Source organism: Alternaria infectoria (genome assembly GCF_024043175.1).
Source record: "Alternaria infectoria strain BMP 0036 chromosome Unknown scaffold_6, whole genome shotgun sequence".
In the NCBI taxonomy this organism is placed as follows: Eukaryota; Fungi; Ascomycota; class Dothideomycetes; order Pleosporales; family Pleosporaceae; genus Alternaria; species Alternaria infectoria.
Genome location: NW_026250695.1, coordinates 247,392 through 264,917, shown reverse-complemented (window position 1 = coordinate 264,917; position 17,526 = coordinate 247,392). Strand labels below are relative to the sequence as shown.

At 54.8% G+C, this 17,526-nt stretch overlaps 7 protein-coding genes across 7 annotated transcripts; 3 read left to right on the top strand and 4 right to left on the bottom strand.

The window, feature by feature from the left end:
- Positions 1-97: 97 nt before the first annotated feature.
- On the top strand, positions 98-991 carry PUP1 (proteasome core particle subunit beta 2; the record flags this gene model as incomplete). Its single annotated transcript, XM_051495774.1, has 2 exons — positions 98-271; positions 335-991. The coding sequence occupies 2 exons, from the start codon at positions 98-100 to the stop codon at positions 989-991; spliced, it is 831 nt and encodes a 276-aa protein (XP_051353614.1).
- A 275-nt stretch (positions 992-1,266) lies between these two features.
- J4E92_004383 (uncharacterized protein) lies at positions 1,267-2,719 on the bottom strand (the record flags this gene model as incomplete). The annotated part of the gene is made up of 2 exons (XM_051495773.1): positions 1,267-2,612; positions 2,668-2,719. 2 exons carry the CDS (start codon positions 2,717-2,719, stop codon positions 1,267-1,269), a joined length of 1,398 nt encoding a protein of 465 aa, XP_051353613.1.
- Positions 2,720-5,218: 2,499 nt separating this feature from the next.
- On the bottom strand, positions 5,219-5,995 carry J4E92_004382 (uncharacterized protein; the record flags this gene model as incomplete). Its single annotated transcript, XM_051495772.1, has 3 exons — positions 5,219-5,601; positions 5,663-5,914; positions 5,971-5,995. 3 exons carry the CDS (start codon positions 5,993-5,995, stop codon positions 5,219-5,221), a joined length of 660 nt encoding a protein of 219 aa, XP_051353612.1.
- Positions 5,996-8,258: 2,263 nt separating this feature from the next.
- J4E92_004381 (uncharacterized protein) lies at positions 8,259-9,640 on the top strand (the record flags this gene model as incomplete). The annotated part of the gene is made up of 2 exons (XM_051495771.1): positions 8,259-8,334; positions 8,454-9,640. 2 exons carry the CDS (start codon positions 8,259-8,261, stop codon positions 9,638-9,640), a joined length of 1,263 nt encoding a protein of 420 aa, XP_051353611.1.
- Positions 9,641-9,970: 330 nt separating this feature from the next.
- J4E92_004380 (uncharacterized protein) lies at positions 9,971-11,677 on the bottom strand (the record flags this gene model as incomplete). The annotated part of the gene is made up of 3 exons (XM_051495770.1): positions 9,971-11,107; positions 11,158-11,496; positions 11,624-11,677. 3 exons carry the CDS (start codon positions 11,675-11,677, stop codon positions 9,971-9,973), a joined length of 1,530 nt encoding a protein of 509 aa, XP_051353610.1.
- Positions 11,678-12,066: 389 nt separating this feature from the next.
- NOP9 (Nucleolar protein 9) lies at positions 12,067-14,233 on the bottom strand (the record flags this gene model as incomplete). Its single annotated transcript, XM_051495769.1, has 2 exons — positions 12,067-13,768; positions 13,818-14,233. 2 exons carry the CDS (start codon positions 14,231-14,233, stop codon positions 12,067-12,069), a joined length of 2,118 nt encoding a protein of 705 aa, XP_051353609.1.
- Positions 14,234-14,666: 433 nt separating this feature from the next.
- On the top strand, positions 14,667-17,522 carry J4E92_004378 (uncharacterized protein; the record flags this gene model as incomplete). Its single annotated transcript, XM_051495768.1, has 6 exons — positions 14,667-15,040; positions 15,092-15,930; positions 15,983-16,117; positions 16,176-16,444; positions 16,508-16,755; positions 16,844-17,522. The coding sequence occupies 6 exons, from the start codon at positions 14,667-14,669 to the stop codon at positions 17,520-17,522; spliced, it is 2,544 nt and encodes an 847-aa protein (XP_051353608.1).
- Between the last annotated feature and the right edge of the window lie 4 nt (positions 17,523-17,526).

Sequence of the window (17,526 nt, the reverse complement as noted above, 5' to 3'; positions counted from 1 at the left end):
AACCCGAAGAGACGCGCGACATCACCACCTTTACCACTATACACGCCGTCTCCGCAGCAAACACCCCACGCCTTCACCGACACCTCACACCAACACCATGGGCGGCTTCGACTTCTCCAACCACAACCGCAATGCGGCTCTCCACGCCCAGGGCATCCCGCTGCCCAAGGCGACAAGCACAGGAACGACCATTGTGGGATGCCTGTTCAACGGCGGTGTAGTCATCGCAGCAGACACACGAGCTACCAGCGGTCCCATTGTAGCAGACAAGGTAGGCTCGTCCCCGCCATAGACACAACCACCACCATGGACACTGGTCTGACATGCACCGCAGAACTGCGAGAAACTCCACTACATCTCCCCTCACATCTGGTGCGCGGGTGCCGGTACCGCCGCCGACACCGAGTTCACCACCGCCATCATTTCCTCGAACCTCGAACTGCACGCCCTCTCCACCGGCCGCAAGCCCCGCGTCGTTACCTGCATGACCATGTTGAAGCAGCACCTGTTCCGCCACCAGGGCCACATTGGCGCCTACCTCGTCATTGCGGGTGTCGACCCCACCGGCGCACATCTCTTCACCGTCCACGCCCACGGTTCCACCGACAAGCTGCCGTACGTCACCATGGGCTCAGGTTCATTGGCCGCCATGTCCGTTTTCGAGACACAGTGGAAGTCCGATCTGTCGCGAGAGGATGCCGTCACACTATGCGCAAACGCCATCGAGGCGGGTATCTGGAACGATCTGGGTTCCGGTAGCAACGTGGACGTAGCGGTCATCACAGAGGACAAGACCACTCTGATGAGGAACTACAAGACACCAAACACCAGGCAGCCCAAGCAGAGGAACTACAGGTTCCAGCGGGGAACTACGGCGGTGCTGAACGAGAAGATCATCACAAAGGAGGAGATCAGCAAGTACGTGACCGTACACGAGCTCAAGGATGGTGATGTGGCCGGCACAGCAGAGACAATGGATATAGACTCATAGGTTTTGCTCTAACTCCGGGGCGATGTAAGATGGCGTTACGAACATGAACGTGTATTATACACCGAAACGGGGTTCCCGACGAACCACAGCCAAATAGCTACAAGGCAATATGATGACGATCAATGAACCACTTCACCAAACATTCAGAGCAAGCATTCGATGTGAACAGCATTCAGTCATGAAATCTTTTGTGCATTACTCTACCTAACAGAACAATAGAAGTCTAGCGACCCTCAGTGAAACATGGACTCCGCATCGCATCCATCACGCCGTGCCTAACGACATCTCTTCTCGACAATACCAGCACCATGCTCCTCGTACTCCTTCCTCGAGATCCACAGCTGGTGGAAACTGCCCAAACTAGCTAGTATACTGCCACCAATCCAGGCTGCGTATTTCCTCTCCACCACGCTACCGGGTGCAATGAGCTTGTTCCTGGTGCTGGGGTAGATGGCGTTGATTTCGTAGTTGAGGCGCTCGTTGAACTTGTAGAGTAGCGTCGAGCCACCTGTTACGACAATGTTGGAGAGGAGGAGAGGACGTTGGTCGGCGTCGACTTGTTGGACTGCTGCTTGTACGAGTCGGGGGATTGTCTGTTCAGGCTTCGGCGCGGGCATGGTTTCGCTGGCGAGCGCGGCGTTGTGGTCGAAGAGGCCCTCTGCGGCGCGGAACCTCTCGATGCCGAAGACTTGGTTCCAGCCGTCGGGCATTTCGAACGGTCGGCCTGGCATGCTCTTTGCCAGCTCTTCGTTGGTGCTGAAGCGGCCGGGGCCGGGCCAGACTTCTACGACGGATTCCTTGAAGGACGTGAGAATGCGCTCCTCTTCGTTTAGGCGGAACGAGTCGGTCGGTGGTGTCTCGAATGTCTTGTAGGTTGCTTGGGCGGGTGCGCCAGCGTCGACTGGTGTCTTGCTCTTGACCATGTAGTGCGGTGTCAATGGCACTTCAGGCTGGGCCTGCTTGAATGACGTCCGTATCTGGTCAGAGACAAAGTTGCCTGCTAGAGGCGATTTCTGGACACCCTTCCGCAGCACCATGCCGTCGAGCACAGGTGTGACGGATGTATGCGACGCGCCGACGTCAATGATGATGCCTGACGCTTTTCCTGATGCAAAGGCAGCCAATACACCAGTCTTCTGCAAGAAGAAAGCTGGCGTGCCCCAGTCCTCCATGGCAATCTCGATGTATTTTTCCCGCGCCTTTGCGCTGTTCCAGCCTGGTTCTGTGACCAACAGCGGGCTGTCTTCCAGCGGCTTCTCGTTGTTTTCTAACGCGTCCATATCCACATCCATAGCCTCCCCATTCTCATTCTCGCCGTTGCCATCGTTCAGCCCGTTCTTGGTAGGGTCGGTTGGTTTTGCGCCGGTGAGTCGGCTCGTGATCGCATACTCCCACAGCTTGGTCGCTGTATCCCAGTCCTCTACAATGCCGTCTGAGCCCCAATAGTTCTTAATGTCGAGACCGCCGACCGGCGCATGTATCGCATTCTCGCCAAAGAGGTGTTCGCCTGAGGATGTTTGGCCGTAAAAGGAAGGGCAGACGGACTTGGGCACGTCCTCGCCAGCGAATCCAGCGCGAACGGTCGAGTAGCCGGGGTCGAGAACGATCGCAGAGACCTCATCTATGGTTCTCAGTTAGCGTGCGCTGCATGTAGAGCTCCGTCGAGCTTCGCGTACCTCCGGCGTACTCTCCCGCAGCTGGTGCGGTCGATGCGTTGGGAATGTTCATCGCGCGCGACTATCGCAATGCGCAAAGCTTGATAAAGATTCGCTTGTATACGTGAGGCCTGATTGACGCGTGATAATGGGTATTCGAGGTGCTTTGGGCGCTGTCCTTGCAGGATGGGCGTTGGTGTTGGAGCGAAGCTGCTGCCAGACGCGAACTCCAAAAGTTGAGGTTGCGGACCTGGCCTCCATCACCGCACTTGTCCCCCGCGCCTCCCCTCCGCATACTTCAGGGGCACATACACAGGGTCCCTTGAACACTGGAAGATGAGGAGATAGTCTAGGCAATACAATGGCGCTCAAATTCATTCGCCAGCTCTACTCGCTGGATACCCTCGATACACGCTTCGTTGTACCGGCCACCGCACCCCCGAAAGAGGCGCTCGAAGAGGCCAAACTTGATCCCGCTGGACCAGTGCCAGTCAAAGATGGACGAAATGGAGACAAGAGCCTAGAAAATAGAAGTCATGCGCCACTATGGTCAACGCCGGAGTTCTACTTCTACTACGTGTCCATTGCAGCCAGCGTGTTCTTCATGTTCAAGTTGGTACTGGATGTTTCCCAAGGTTCGTCCAAATGGGCCCGCAGAGGATGAGGGAAGCTGATCGTTATGCAGAATCCCATCCAAACTATCCGAAATTTGAACATCTTCTCTCGGATGGCTGGATACCTGGCCGCAAAGTAGTACGTTGCAACATCGACTGTCACATGCCATTGTCTAACTCCTCAGGACAATACCGATGCTCAGTACAGCGGGTTCCGCCAGAACATTCCCTACCTCTTCATCGTTGTTCTGCTTCATCCTATTCTGCGTAAGGCCTATGATTCGTTCTGGAGGGCGGGAACGTATACTCAAGTTCGGCCCTCTGCCGGCAATGGCCTTACTATGGGCTTAACCCCAGGTGCTGCAGCGGATGCCCGTATGAACCAGCGCATCTCATTCGACCTTTTATTTGCCGCTATATTCCTTGCCGCCCTTCATGGCTTCTCAGCATTCAAGATTGTCGCCATTCTTTATGCCAACTACTGCATCGGCACGAAGCTCCCTCGCCAATTTGTACCGGCTGCTACATGGATCTTCAACGTCGGGACTCTATTTGCAAACGAGTTCTCAGACGGCTACTCGTATGCCAACATACTTGGCACTTTCCTTCCATCCACATTGTCGGAGAAAGGTCAACCAGCACCCAACTTCGGTCACACTCTAGACAGCTATGGTGGTCTGATACCTCGGTGGGAGGTTCTTTTCAACTTCACCATACTCCGGTTGATCAGCTTCAATCTCGATCACTATTGGAGCCTCAACTCTCGGACGGGTAGTTCCATTGAAGTACTTTACCCACCCACCCTTAGTTCGATATAGCTAATAACATCAAGAAGAAACAACTCGACGCCTCCAACCTCTCAGAGCGGGACCGCGTCACGATACCCGCCAAGCCTACTGACTATACTTTCCGCAATTACTTCGCCTATGCCATGTACTCGCCCCTCTACCTCGCTGGGCCCATCATCACGTTCAACGATTACATCGCTCAATGCCGGTACAGACCCCACAGCATCACCACCAAGCGAACAACACTCTACCTCGTCCGCTTCATTGTCGTTCTTCTGACAATGGAAATCATGATCCACTACATGTATATGGTCGCCATCTTCCATGAGAGGCCCGACTGGTCGCAATACACGCCAGCCCAGCTTAGCATGCTAGGCTTCTTCAACCTGAAGCACATCTGGCTAAAGCTGCTCATCCCATGGCGTTTCTTCCGTCTCTGGTCACTCCTGGATGGCATCGACCCACCAGAGAACATGGTCAGATGCATGTCAGACAATTACTCCGTCATGCACTTCTGGCGCGGTTGGCATCGTAGCTTCAACAAGTGGAGTTTGAGATACCTTTACATCCCGCTGGGTGGCAACAGAGGAGATGGTCTCTGGGGCAAGGCAAGATCGGTTGGAAACTACCTCGCCGTGTTTACCTTCATCGCGATTTGGCACGATATCCAGCTTCGGTTGCTGATGTGGGGTTGGCTGGTCACTCTCTTCGTTCTCCCAGAGATTATTGCTTCGTACATCTTCCCGGCGAGGAAGTGGAAGGACAGTCCGGATGCGTATCGCTGGTTATGCGGAGTCGGCGCCGTTTTCGAAATCCTCATGCTCATGACAGCTAATCTCGTTGGTTTTGCACTGGGCGTCGATGGTCTCAAGGACTTGGTGCGTGGTATCGTAGGGAGTTGGTCCGGCTGGATGTTCCTTGCTACGGCTTGTGGCGCACTGTTCACCGGTGTACAGTTCATGTTTGAATGGAGAGAGAATGAGAAGAGGAGGGGAATCAAGATGAAGTGTTAGACTTGGGGGGTCCACTTGATTGGTCGTGTGAGTAGATGCTATTCGCATCGCCTTTGTATTACTACTCTTAGTCCGCGACTATCGCCGAGCAAATATCACTCCAGAGTGACCTTGGAGATAGGTATTATGACCGTCCTCCTCCATCGACTCCTCCTGCTCACATGACGACACAACATCTTCTCTTATCTTCATCATTGAACTTCTTCGCATCATTCCACTCCTTCTCAGAAGCGTCCCACTCCTTCTCAGGAGCATCCAACTGCTTCGCAGCATCTTCCAACTGCTTATCGATCTTCTTGTTATGTCTCTCGACCTCCCTTTTCTGACTCTCGTACTCTAGCCTCTCGCGCTCTTTCTCACAGCACGTAACATCGCTTCCGTTCGAAGGAGTCGCACTACAGGCCGGAACTGTTCTCTTGATATCCCCGGTCTTGATCGTCGCCTTCGACCTTGTTCTGTCGGGATGTTTGACACGAATCGTAGTGCGACCGTTCTTGTACCTGGTGACGAAGGTATCACCGTCTTTGAGGCCAGCCCTTTCTACATAATGTTAGCATTCGCAAGTTCGCTGCGCCCTGACACGTATACCTGAAAGACTTACGGCTAAGATATCCAACGAGCGACATAAGTCGGTGGCTCAGTGCGTCTACCGCTGCTCGCTGGCTTGCACGTCGCAAACCTCCAACGACGGTATCGCCGTGGAACACAGCGCCATCATTGACTGCAATAACTGCTTGGCCAGCCTCACGGTATTTAGCGATAAGGAGGGCCCTAAATCCCTTTTCGCATGTGCATGTTGGAAGGATGATAATCTTGTACTGATGCTCATGGCCGTAGAGGAAAGAAGCGTTCTCTGTTGGTAGAGCTCTGTTAGCCAACTGCACAGCGATGTGGGCACGAGTAACTTACCGTTTATGCTCTGCGCTGCGTCCATAACTGCGGTGAGTGAGGACGTGGATGTGTGCTTCACGCAAAATACGATGCATGGTTTATTGTGCGATGTCGCGTTAAGCGTACCGAACTCAAACAAGTTCACGTGTCATGATAGGAGGGGTCATGATGTTGATGTTATGTCTGTAGAGACTGGGAGTACCAGATTTCTGGGTGGATTCATGATACCTACATTTGATGTCTACGGCGAATTGCAAGACTGCTGCAGCATCCCGGCCAAATTGAGATGCTCAAGATGTGTAAAAACATGAAGACAGGAAATATGTGTCCACAGAATAGTTGTGGCGTTGTCGGAGTAGAGTGAATGCTTGTGTGGGTTAGCCAAAAAGGCAAAAAGAAAAGTGCAAAAACAGAGTTTCGAACCCACGAAGGGTGAGGTGTTTCCAAAGATTGAGTAAGTGCAGTGTTGTGCGGGACTCGCGGTCACTTCTGGTAAAAGGCAAGAAATGAGTTCGTACAAATCCTCGCACTGCACATTGATACTCCTAAAATATTAGCTATATATACTGAGCAAAGGTTGCTGGTGATGTTGGTGGATCCAGCGCACTTGCTAGACGAAGCGAGGGCCAGTGCGGGAGGCGAAACCCGCGGTCGGCGACAGAGAGGGGAGCGCTGGCCGTGCGCTGTTGCCTGTGCGGCTTCTGCTCGACTCGTGCTTTCTTTCGCGCTCTTGTCGCGATAAACGGTCCTGGATTTGCACGTCTCGCTTCTGTGGGAGGTATTGAAGAAGAGTGTAGTAGGTGAGTGAGCGAAAGCCCCGCGCCTGAGTTCAAAGGGGTCAGCCTGGAGGCTTGTGGCACACGTGCCCCGCATCAGGGCGGCGGCCTGCAGGCTGCGGGCCTCCTTTTTGTCTCCAGCCAAGCTCACTTCGTCTACAATACTATTACCTGTAAAGTCCTACGACATTTGCGACGCTTCTCTGAAGCTGCATGCGTGGCTTACTATGCGCGCATTTCGCAATCTTCGCTCAATTCGTGAGAGACGTCGTCGAAGGCCGTCGTCTCCAGCTGGTTTCAAGTGAGTAGCATCCTCTAGGCTAAAGACCTGTTGACCCTTCGTTTCTTCTTGGAGTCGCATCTCTCTTTTGAAAGTCCCGGCATACTTAGCACGTCGGGCGCGCCTTGTGGACGCTTGATCTGAACTGCCATGCGTTCGTCTCACTCTGTGTTTCTACTCACACACGAACATTATGCGTACCCAGGTATGTTTCCCCTCTCAGTGTTATCGTTCGAGTCATCATGCATTTCGTCGTGTCCCTTTCTTTCGCTTCGGTTTCCTTTCTTCACTTTCAAACTGCTATCATTCCAAATTTGCGCTCCTTGATCTTCTACAAAACTTTGCAGCGCTGGGGCTGGTGTCAACTTAGTTGCCTCGCAAAATATGGACAACATTTATCACACGCTATATGTCAATAGATGCTGCCTTCGATCAAACATATTGCACCTGTTGCATTGAGACTAAAGCTATTGTAATTGCATCCGTACACCGGCCTGCAAACGATCGGCCAATATGGTGACTTGGATTGACCTATCTTTCTCAAGAACCAGCGGTGGGTTTCTGGCAAGAGCTTTCCAATCCACTCATACAGTCATGAGCTTGTGCAGGTCTACAGATCACTTGGCTTCTCCGCGTTTACAGTCCTCAGTACTCTTGGTCTTGAGAAGCTATGTGCCTAGCCAACGAACTCCTAGTTGTGTTGTCTGCTCCTACCTACATTGTTTCCTTCTCCACTTCGTTCTAGTCGTCCAAATGTTTGTGGCCCAGCGCCTGGGGCAGGTTGAGGTTTCAGTTCATGCTCCTTATCATAACCTGGGGTTGGCGTTTCATCCCTCATCGTGTGTCTTAAGGCAGTTGCGACCACGAAATTTGGACCCTGCAGGACGATCCATGAATACCTTCGCCGTTCGTCGCGATTGCCCAAACGGCGTCGCCTAAGGCCCAGAAGGCGCTAGCGCAGGTAAAGGTACCACAACAGCGCAACAATACCAAGTCGTCAACGCCGACCGCGCTTCCTCTTCAACGCCGATTACAGTCCCTACAGTCTCTGTTGGTTCCCAGCTTCCCTAAACTGACCCAGTCGGTCTTTCCTTCTTTTCAGCTGCAGGCAGTCATTCACTCATTTCTCGCACCTATACATCCACTGCGCTGCACGGCTTCACCCAAACAACCCACAACATTCCCACACACAGCACCTTTACGTTGTATACCCAGCTTAAACATCCCATAACACTCGCTTCATCATCACCATGAAGTCCATCGTTTTCGCGAGCGCTCTTACCGCCGCCGGCCTTCTAGTAAGCTCTGCGAGCGGACGTCCACTCAGTGAGTTACCGGAATTCTCTCCACTTGCGGCATACTGTGACGATAGTCTCGCCTGCTGCACTGAGTCTGCAGTCACATCGTTGCCTGTCTATGTTACATCGTTCACTAACAAGGTACAGATCATAAGCGCAAGATTGTCACCGAGGTAATCTACGTTACCGAAGTCATGGCTGAAGTTGCTGTCTTCGTCAATGACGCAGGCGCACCCTATTCAACTGCGACTTCGACAATCCTCACTTCACCTGTCACTGTGCCCTCAATCACAGCCGAGACGACATCGTCAACTGTCGAGCCTCCGCAGACTTCATCAGCCGTGCCAGAGCCGGCTCCCTTACCAACGTCTTCCACATCTGCTTCTCTGCTAGCAGAGCCTACGGCTGTCGACATTCAGGATGCGACCACGACACCGTCACCCTCACCCTCACCTGCGCCGCCAGCTCCTACTCAAGAGCCTCAGCCCCCGCAACTAGCGTCCCCGCCCGAGGACATCCCTGTCGACAAGGCCGCTGCTGGAACTCTACCTCTGGGTATAACTTGGGATGCGTACAGCAGCTCCGCCAACTGCAAGACCCCGGATGAAGTTGCTAGCGAATTCAGTAGCATGAAGGACTACAAAGTCATCCGCATCTATGGCATGGACTGCAATCAGATCCCACTTGCAATTCAGAACGCCCAGAAGAACGGCCAAAAGCTCATGGGTGGCGCGTATCTAGACCCCAGTGGCGGCGGCGAAGATCTCAGCCAGGTCATCAAAGCCTACAAGAGCGCCATTGATCAGTATGCCGGCGGCAATTGGGATGTTATCCAACTCTTCGCTGTCGAAAATGAGCGCGTCAACGAACGCAGAATGACATCTTCCCAAGTCGTCGACGCAATCGGCCAAGCACGCACCCAGCTACGAAGCGCCGGTTACAACGGACCTGTGGGCGCAGTCGAGACCGCTCCTGCTACGCTCGATAACCCTGCCATCTGCGGCGCCTCAGATGTGGTCATGGTCAATATCCACGCCTTCTTTGACCGGAACACCCAAGCTCAGGATGCTGGTACATTTGTCAAGAGTCAAGTCGAGCGTGTAAAAGCCGCCTGCAGTAACAAGCGCCTCATCGTCACTGAGTCCGGCTGGCCTCGCCAGGGTAATGCGAATGGTGCAGCCGTCCCCTCGCCCGAGAACCAACGTATCGCCCTCGACTCCCTCCGCGCGAGTTTCAATGGCGATCTGTTCTTCTTCAGTGCCTACGACTCGGAGTGGAAAGCCGACTCTGCGTCAACCTTCAACGCTGAGCGTTACTGGGGTGTACTCGACTAGCTATCCTGAAGGAAGCTACCACGTCTTTGGAATGATATCGCAGACTGCGTCTTGCGACATGCATCTTTCTTATTGCATCTCTCAACAAGCAGCTGTATACGTCCATCACTTCTGTCATTTTTCTTGCCGACGCACCCGCGGCCTAGTGCTGCGTAAGTGTGCGTGGAAGATCATTTCTGGTGTTACCATACTATGGGTATGATTACGAGATACGAGCATCATGTAACATAGATATCCAATTCTCAAATGAATGAATGCTTTTCATTACGATGACTTGACCCTAATCGCTTATGTGACTTTTGCCATCTCCTCTTCCTCATCGTGACATGTTCAGTATCCCAAGTCCGCAGCCGTCTCTTCCAACGCCTTGACAAGCCCATCCAACGTGCCTTTGATCAACCCCCCGTTCACTACAACCCTAAAGAACTTGCCCTTCTCGCCCGGCGCAAAGTCAATCATGAAGCCTCTGCTAATAAGCCTATTAGCAATCTCCGTCGTCGCCTTACTATTCGCGTCCGCGTCCTCTTTCAACTGCCCACCCTTTGCGTAATAGAAGCACACCTGCAGACACGGCAACGGCTCCGGGCTAATCGTCTTGAAATTGCCACTCTCCTTGAGTTTGCTCAAAAGATACTCCCCGTTCTCGTATCCACGAGCGACCAAATCGCTAAAGTGCTGCGGGCCGTAGTATTGCAGCGCAAGGAACATCTTCAAGCTATCGGCGCGCCGACCACATTGAGGTGTCAGATCAGCGAGGTCGTAAATATCCGCTGCGTCGGTACCAGGCGCGTTGTGGAAGAGGTAGCCCGCTGGCAGCGTGAGTGCGCGATAGAACGTGTTCATGTCGCGAGCAAGGAGGAAAGAACAAGTCATTGGTACGCCGAGCATCTTGTGCGGGTTGATAGCGATACTGTCCGCGAGTTCAGCGCCCTTGAGCCTCGATTCCCGGTACTTCTCGTTGAAGACCACGCTGCCGCCCCATGAGCCATCGATGTGGAACCAGAGATTCTGTTCCTTGCAGATCTTGCTGAGAGCAGGGAATGGGTCGAAAGAGCCCTGAACGGTTGTCCCGGCTGTTGCATTGAGGAAGAAGGGTGTTTCGCCGCGGTCTTTGCTTTCTTTTACGCAGCGTTCGAATTCAGACGGGATCATGCAGCCGCGGTCGTCGACGGGGACGGCGATGACGTTCTTGGAGCCGAGGCCGAAGAGGTTGGCGGCTTTTTCGACGGAGTAGTGGCCGTGGGCTGAGGTGAAGATGGTGAATTTGTGGGAGCCGTTGCCGTCGGTTTTGGTCTCGGGGTAGAGTGTGTTTCGCGCGATTACTATGGCGGAGCTGTTTGAGGCGCTGCCGCCGGGTTGCGAGATGCCTCCTGAGGTGGAGGTGGGGAGGCCGAATAGTGTTGCTAGGTACTTTGTCGTTCGCTTTTCGACCAGGGTTAGGACGGGTGAGACTTGGTAGACGTGTGACTGCTGTGTGTTAATGATGCCTCAAGTACAGAATATGAAGCAAGACATACGTTGGTGTTCAGTACGGCCAATACCAGTTCGCTGACCACTCCCACAGCATTCGTACTCGCATACAGCTTGTCCAAAAACCCTTGATCCCATGTGTTGACAGAGTACTTCAAGATACTCTCCACGAGCTTGACCAGGCCATCTTTACCGGTCTTACCATCGTTGATCTCCAGCTCTTCTTTGAGAATGGACTCTAGCTTCTTGGGCGGGTGGTGTTCTACTAACGCGGTTCTCGGCCCGCCACCTTCAATTTTCAGTCCATGGCCTGTGTGTTTTGTTGCCGCGTCTTCGTCGGCTGAGCGGATGAAGGGTATTATCAGCTCTTGGATAGAATCGAGAAGCTGGTTCTGCTGTTAACGGATGTCTCTACTGTATATTTAGATCCCTGTCTGGATCCGATAAATGAGAGGCGCGATGGGAGTTCAGGGACATGTCGGAACAATCGGAATGGCCTTCCGAGTCACTTACGTCTTTGACTTCCTCGGCGCGACGGAGGCTTTCACCCTCTTGTGGGGATGACATTGCGAGAAGCGTGTGTACGAACTATATTATGATAAGGCAGGAAGCTTTTATGGGGCCTTGAGTGCTCGTACTTCAGGGAATGATGAGTGTAGAAGTCACAAACACAAACAAAGATGGCCAAGTAGTCGGCGTTAGCGCCGAACAATTAGCAATGACGAACATGGAGTCATCGATTCTTTCTGCTCGGGGTACAAGCCACATTCCTAAAGCAAAACTGTTCTCATGCAAGTATGCCACTAAAAGGTATCTAGAGTCGTCGAATCAGAAAAATGCGTGACAGGCCCACCTAAGCCCTAAGCCCAGCTCGGAAAACGCCGTTAAACGATGCCTCATTCTCAGCGAACCGTGCTGACAAAAGAAATTCCTGTACATGATGTATAATGTGACTATTATTGCGCAACAAGGCTCTTGGCCTTGCTGCTGCTTCCGCTGCTGACACTGCTGTTTGTCGTGTGACTCCCCTTCTTCGGCTTTTTGCCGTCCTTGGCTTGTGAGGCTTTCGCAGCGGCATGCTTCTGCCTTGCCAACTCGATAGCTGTCAGATGTCTTCCCGCCCGATGGTTTTGTGGGGGTGTTGCGTCGCCGTTGGACTCGGGGAAGCTTTGGAATCCGTCATTGCCGGCGGTGTAGCGTGATTGTGTGACCCAGTCGCCGCGTTTGCGTTTGTAGAGATCCATGCGCCAATTTCGCCAGACCGCACGCCCGACGAAGGATTCGCGAAGCGAGTTCTCGTTCTCGGCCAACTCTTCCGCGATGCGCTCGCGGATGAAAGCGAGGCCAGCTGTACCGTGCCAGATGGCGTCGATGACATGGGATGCAGCAGGATCAAGTGCAAGTTCACCAATCTTGCCATAGAACTGTTGTATCATTTTTCGGCGAAAGATGACGGAAGCGTTCTTGGACATTAGGGCCGCTTGAAGCGTCCGTGACGCCGTAGAGTCGCGAGCGAGCTGAACGGCAAGTTCAGGGGACAGGTTGGCCAGAGAGTCAAAGACAAGTTGGCCGAGGGGCCCATCCACGGTCATCATGGTTTGTGCCAGGAGTGACCCGTGAACCTTCTCGGGTGAGTGCTCATGTTTAGCACGGGGCTTGCCATCTTCCTCACTGAGCTTGAGAATGCGTGTGACTTCGAAGCCGTTGGAGCCGGCGTATGCAGTCTCCAGTTGAGCCTTGATAGGCGAACAGTCGATGTCACGAGCGACGCATCGCTCGATCAGTGTCTTGATAACTCCCGTCCGACCGCGTTCTACCAAGCTGGGGATCTGATCCACTATTTGACGCATGGCTTCTTCTAGGTCGTCCTTGCCAAGTCTTTCCATGATCTTTCCGACGACATAGGCTGCGATCTCGTTGCGAGCCAGCGTACCCATACGTTCCTTGAAGAACTCTCCGTAAATGGACTTGAATACCTTTCCGGGCGCATTCTCGATGATGACTTCCAGTAGTCGGGAGCCAATGGTGTCGTACACAAGCCCGTTGATCAGGATGGCGCTTTCTGTTCCTTCCGCGATAGGATTGTCTGGGAGAAGTCGGTGGATGATGGACTTTTCGTCCTTGGCGCGCGACTTGCCGAAGTGGGAGAGCTCCAGCTTGAGCAGCAGTTGTAGAGTGGGGCTGCCGAGTGGGTGTGTGGTTAGGGTACGGAGGTAGTGCGACTCAATGCCCGAGACACTCTCGCTGATGACCTTTTCCAGGGCCTCGGAAAAGCTTTCGGGGACGGCCCTTTCTTCGAGTAGACGTTCCTGCTCCTTCTCTGCGCCTGAGACGGTGACCTTTTCCTTCTTCTTGCTCTGCATAGCCGACTTGTTCTGTTTTTCCAGCGGGGCGCCCGATAGAATGACGAGTAGTACTCTCAGTACGTGCGATGCATACTTGTCGGTCATTAGAAAACCCATGTAGCCCTCCAGCTCGCCCAGCGTGTACAGGAACAAATTCTCCATGGAGACGAGGACTTGGTCGGGGTCTGACGACGGGGGTGTTGCAAGCTTCTCCGGTTTGGTAGCAGTCTCTTGGGTGACGACAGGCGCAGCTTGTATGAAGAGGGCTTCGCAGCAGTGGGACGCAAATCGGTTCTGGACCAGGTTGAGGAAGCTGCGACGGGTTAGCAGGTTGAATGGGGAAGGAGCGATTCAGTACGCACTTTCCGCTGAACTTCTGGAACAGGCCCTTGAGCTGGTCGGGCGAGGAAAGCAGGATCAGGCGTTCGAGCAGGCGCGACGTCTGGCTGTTGGCGATTTTCAGTTCCTTCCCGTCGGCCTCCTTCCAGACGCTGGCGAGGAAGATGTCGCGGTCCTCAGAGCTCTCAAACTGGTTCAGCTCGAGCATCTCGTCGGCTTTCTTGAAGTACTCCTGCTCCTGCTCGTCGAGCATTCCGTAGAAGGGCGTCGCATCCGGGCGGGCGACGTCATGCTCGGGGACATGCTGGGCAGGGTTTTCGGCTTCGAGCTGGTCGATGTCCTCTTTCTTGAAGCGCTTTGCACTCGCATCGTCGTCCTGGTCCCGCTTGCGCTTCTTCTGGTCGTCGCGGCGGCCGCGCTTCTTGTGTTCCTTGGGCATGGCGGCTGGCGATGACGGCAGCGGCGCAACACAAAAAGTTTCGCAACTTCGGCTATTGGGCGGGGAGAGGTCTGCAGTGCGCACGCAGCAGTGCAGGGCAGGACAGGCAGTAAATAGACAGCGGCGGAACAGAACCGCCTGGGCCTTCTTTGCAGCGGTACAGAGGTTTGCAGGGCGTGGGTCACGGCAGTAGGTGGATTAAGGACGTTCTCCAATAGTGGCCTGACGCACGGTTGGATCTTGCTGGATCTGAGAATCGGCTGGGATGATCGATCGGTGGCGCAGGACGAGAATCGTGGGAGGGCGCACAGGCCGGCCACCGAGGCTCCAGCTGCCAGGGCGGGCGCCGACGTCGCCACACCAGGGCAGCCCGTACCGACGCGAAGTGCCTAGGCGCACTCCAACGCCCACCACCGCCCGTTGATCGTACGAGATGGACGACAACCAGACTCGCGTCGCCGACTACCTCGACGACAAGCTCCAGAATGCCGCTGACCTCGACGGCCTCGACGCCCTATTGGCCACGCTGAACTCGCAGCATGGGCTCCTCCGCCAGCAGCTCGACGACGCACAGCGCGACCTGCACACGGCCAAGGAAGCCTCGCATTCGCACCATGGCGACCTCACGCGCGCCGCCGACCGCTTCACCCACGAGCAGGCCGACATTGACCGCCGCCTGCTGGTCATCACCGCCTCCGAGACGAGCGACGAGGCCGTGCCCCGCTTCGAGCAGGTCCTCGACACGCTGCACCGCCTGGACGTCGCCAACGGATACGTGCAACTGCTGGCGGACGTCGACGTTCTGAGGTAGGACAGCCCCCGTGTCCGATACGGCCTCAGTCAGCTGATTCCGCGCAGCAAGCAAGCCCAGGCGCAGCTCCAGACGTCCAATGAAGCCGCCCTCGCGCCCTACAAGCAGCTGCGCGCACTGCACACCCGCCTCGTCAACCTGCAAGACGACGCCGAGGGCGCCGCGCCCCAGCTGCTCCACCACGTCAACACCATCGCCCAAGCCCTGCGCACCAAGATCCTCGACGCCTTCGCCCAAGACCTCGACCGCACCCTCAAGAAGATACACTGGCCCACGCCCAGGGCCGCCATACCCAGCCCGCTGCAGGAGGAATGGGAGACCGCCATCGTGAAGCTGCTCGATCTGCAGCTGCCCGAGCTGCAGGGCATGAGCTATGCCAGCGGGCCGGGCGACAAGGTCAAGCTCCCGCCCGTCCTCTTCCCCATCGAGGTGCTCGTGCAGCCGCTCGAGATGCGCTTCCGCTACCACTTCGACGGCGACAAGCCCACGAACCGCATTGATAGGCCCGAGTACTTTCTCTCGCACATTACCACGCTTTTGAACGACTACAGCGCATTCGTCAGTGACCATGTACAACCTGTCTTGCTGCGTCACTTCCGCGGCACCGATCTTGCGCTTAACCCCGTCTACATCGATGCCATGTCCGCCTTCATAACCGCCCTACTGCCCATGCTGCGCTCCAAGATTGGCTCGCTACTGCCCCAGGTCGCGGGCCAGCCCCAGCTGCTCAGCCACCTCATGCACGAGATAATGAGCTTTGACACGACCATCAGAGACACCTGGGGATATGACGGCGGCTATGGCGTCGACGGGTGGAAGGGCTTATCATGGGAGTTCCTTGTTCAGGGCGACTGGTTTGGCCGATGGCTGCAGGTCGAAAAAGACTGTACGTTGGCCCTTTACCCAACGGAGAAATGTCGGGTCGCTAACATCCGCAGTCGCTCTGTCTCGCTATCAGAACATCGTCGAGGCTCCAGACTTTGGTGATCTCGACTACGAGAGCGTCGATCCCAAAGCCACCAAGCCTACCAAGGGAGCGATCCGCGTGAACGACCTGCTCGAAACCATAACCGGCATGTCCTCGCCTACCCCTCCTTTCCAGATGCGTCGCTAATCAGCAATGCATTGCAGATCGATACAGACCCTTGACATCCTTCAGCCAGAAGCTCACCTTCCTGATTGACATACAGATTGCCATTTTCGACAAACTCCACGAAAGGCTGCAGAGCAATCTGGAAGCGTATCTCTCCATGACCACGTCACTGGGCCGCGCTATGGGCGGTGTGACCAAGGAGGAACAGGAGAAGCTGCTTGGCGTCGAGGGACTGGAGCGCCTTTGCAAGACGTATGGCAGTGCTGACTATCTCGAACGGGCCATGCGTGACTGGAGCGACGACGTGGTAGGCTCTCACTTGCATGATTTCTGTGTGACCCGAACTTCAGCTAACCCCTTTGTTCTGTAGTTCTTCCTCGATATCTGGGAAGGTCTACAAGATCGTGCTCGTGGCCAGACTAGCAATATTGGTACCATGAGCGTGGCCGACGTCGCGGAACGCACATCCAAGAACGTTGAAAGTGACGACGTCGATGGCGGTTCCCTCTTTGACGAGACGGCATCGTGGTACGCGCGCCTCCGTGAACGCAGTGAGAAGATTATCATCGACACACTCAACAGCAATGTGCGTGAGGCGCTGCGTCCATATCGGCACATGTACGTATCCAGATCTGGACCCCTGCCCTGTGGATCCAGATCCAAAACCCTATACTTCCTAATCCCACCTACTAATATTTGCTTTTAGCAACCCGTGGGCAACTCTTAGCGGACCCTCCGCTTCAGCCTCGACCGCCACAGAACTGTCACCAACTGCAGAAATCGACCCATTACTTACCTACCTACGTAGCACGCTAGCATTCCTTTCGCGAGCTCTAGCATCTGCGCCATTGCGCCGCATCACTCGGGCCGTCTTGACCACCATCTCGACGACGCTGTGGGAGAATGTGCTCAGTCGGTATCGTTTCTCTACTCAGGGAGCTGCCCAGCTACACGCTGACCTCGCGGCTGTTTGCCGAGTCGTGGACAAGCACGTTGGTCCAGGGGTTGCCGAAGCGGGCTTAGCCAAATGTCTCGAAGGCGTCAAAATCGTCGGATTACCCGTAAAAGGCACTTCAGCCTCGCAAGTTGATACTGCAACGGGCCGGGATGACGACGGTGGCGAAGAAGACGAGGACTGGGACACGGGAGCTTGGGCCGCAGAAGACGGTGACGAGGTGCATGATGCTCCGCAAAAAGCAAATTCCACCCGTGACACAGCGTCTGGGGTTGAGGGAGGAGGGGAACTTGGGCTCTGGGAGGTGGAGAGGCGGCTTTTTGCGGATAATCAATCTGCGAGGGATGTGCTGGAGGACTTGGGATTGGAGCTTCTGAGTGAGACGGAGGCGCGGGCGTTGTTGAGAAGGAGGGTTGAGCTGGCTGGATAGGCCT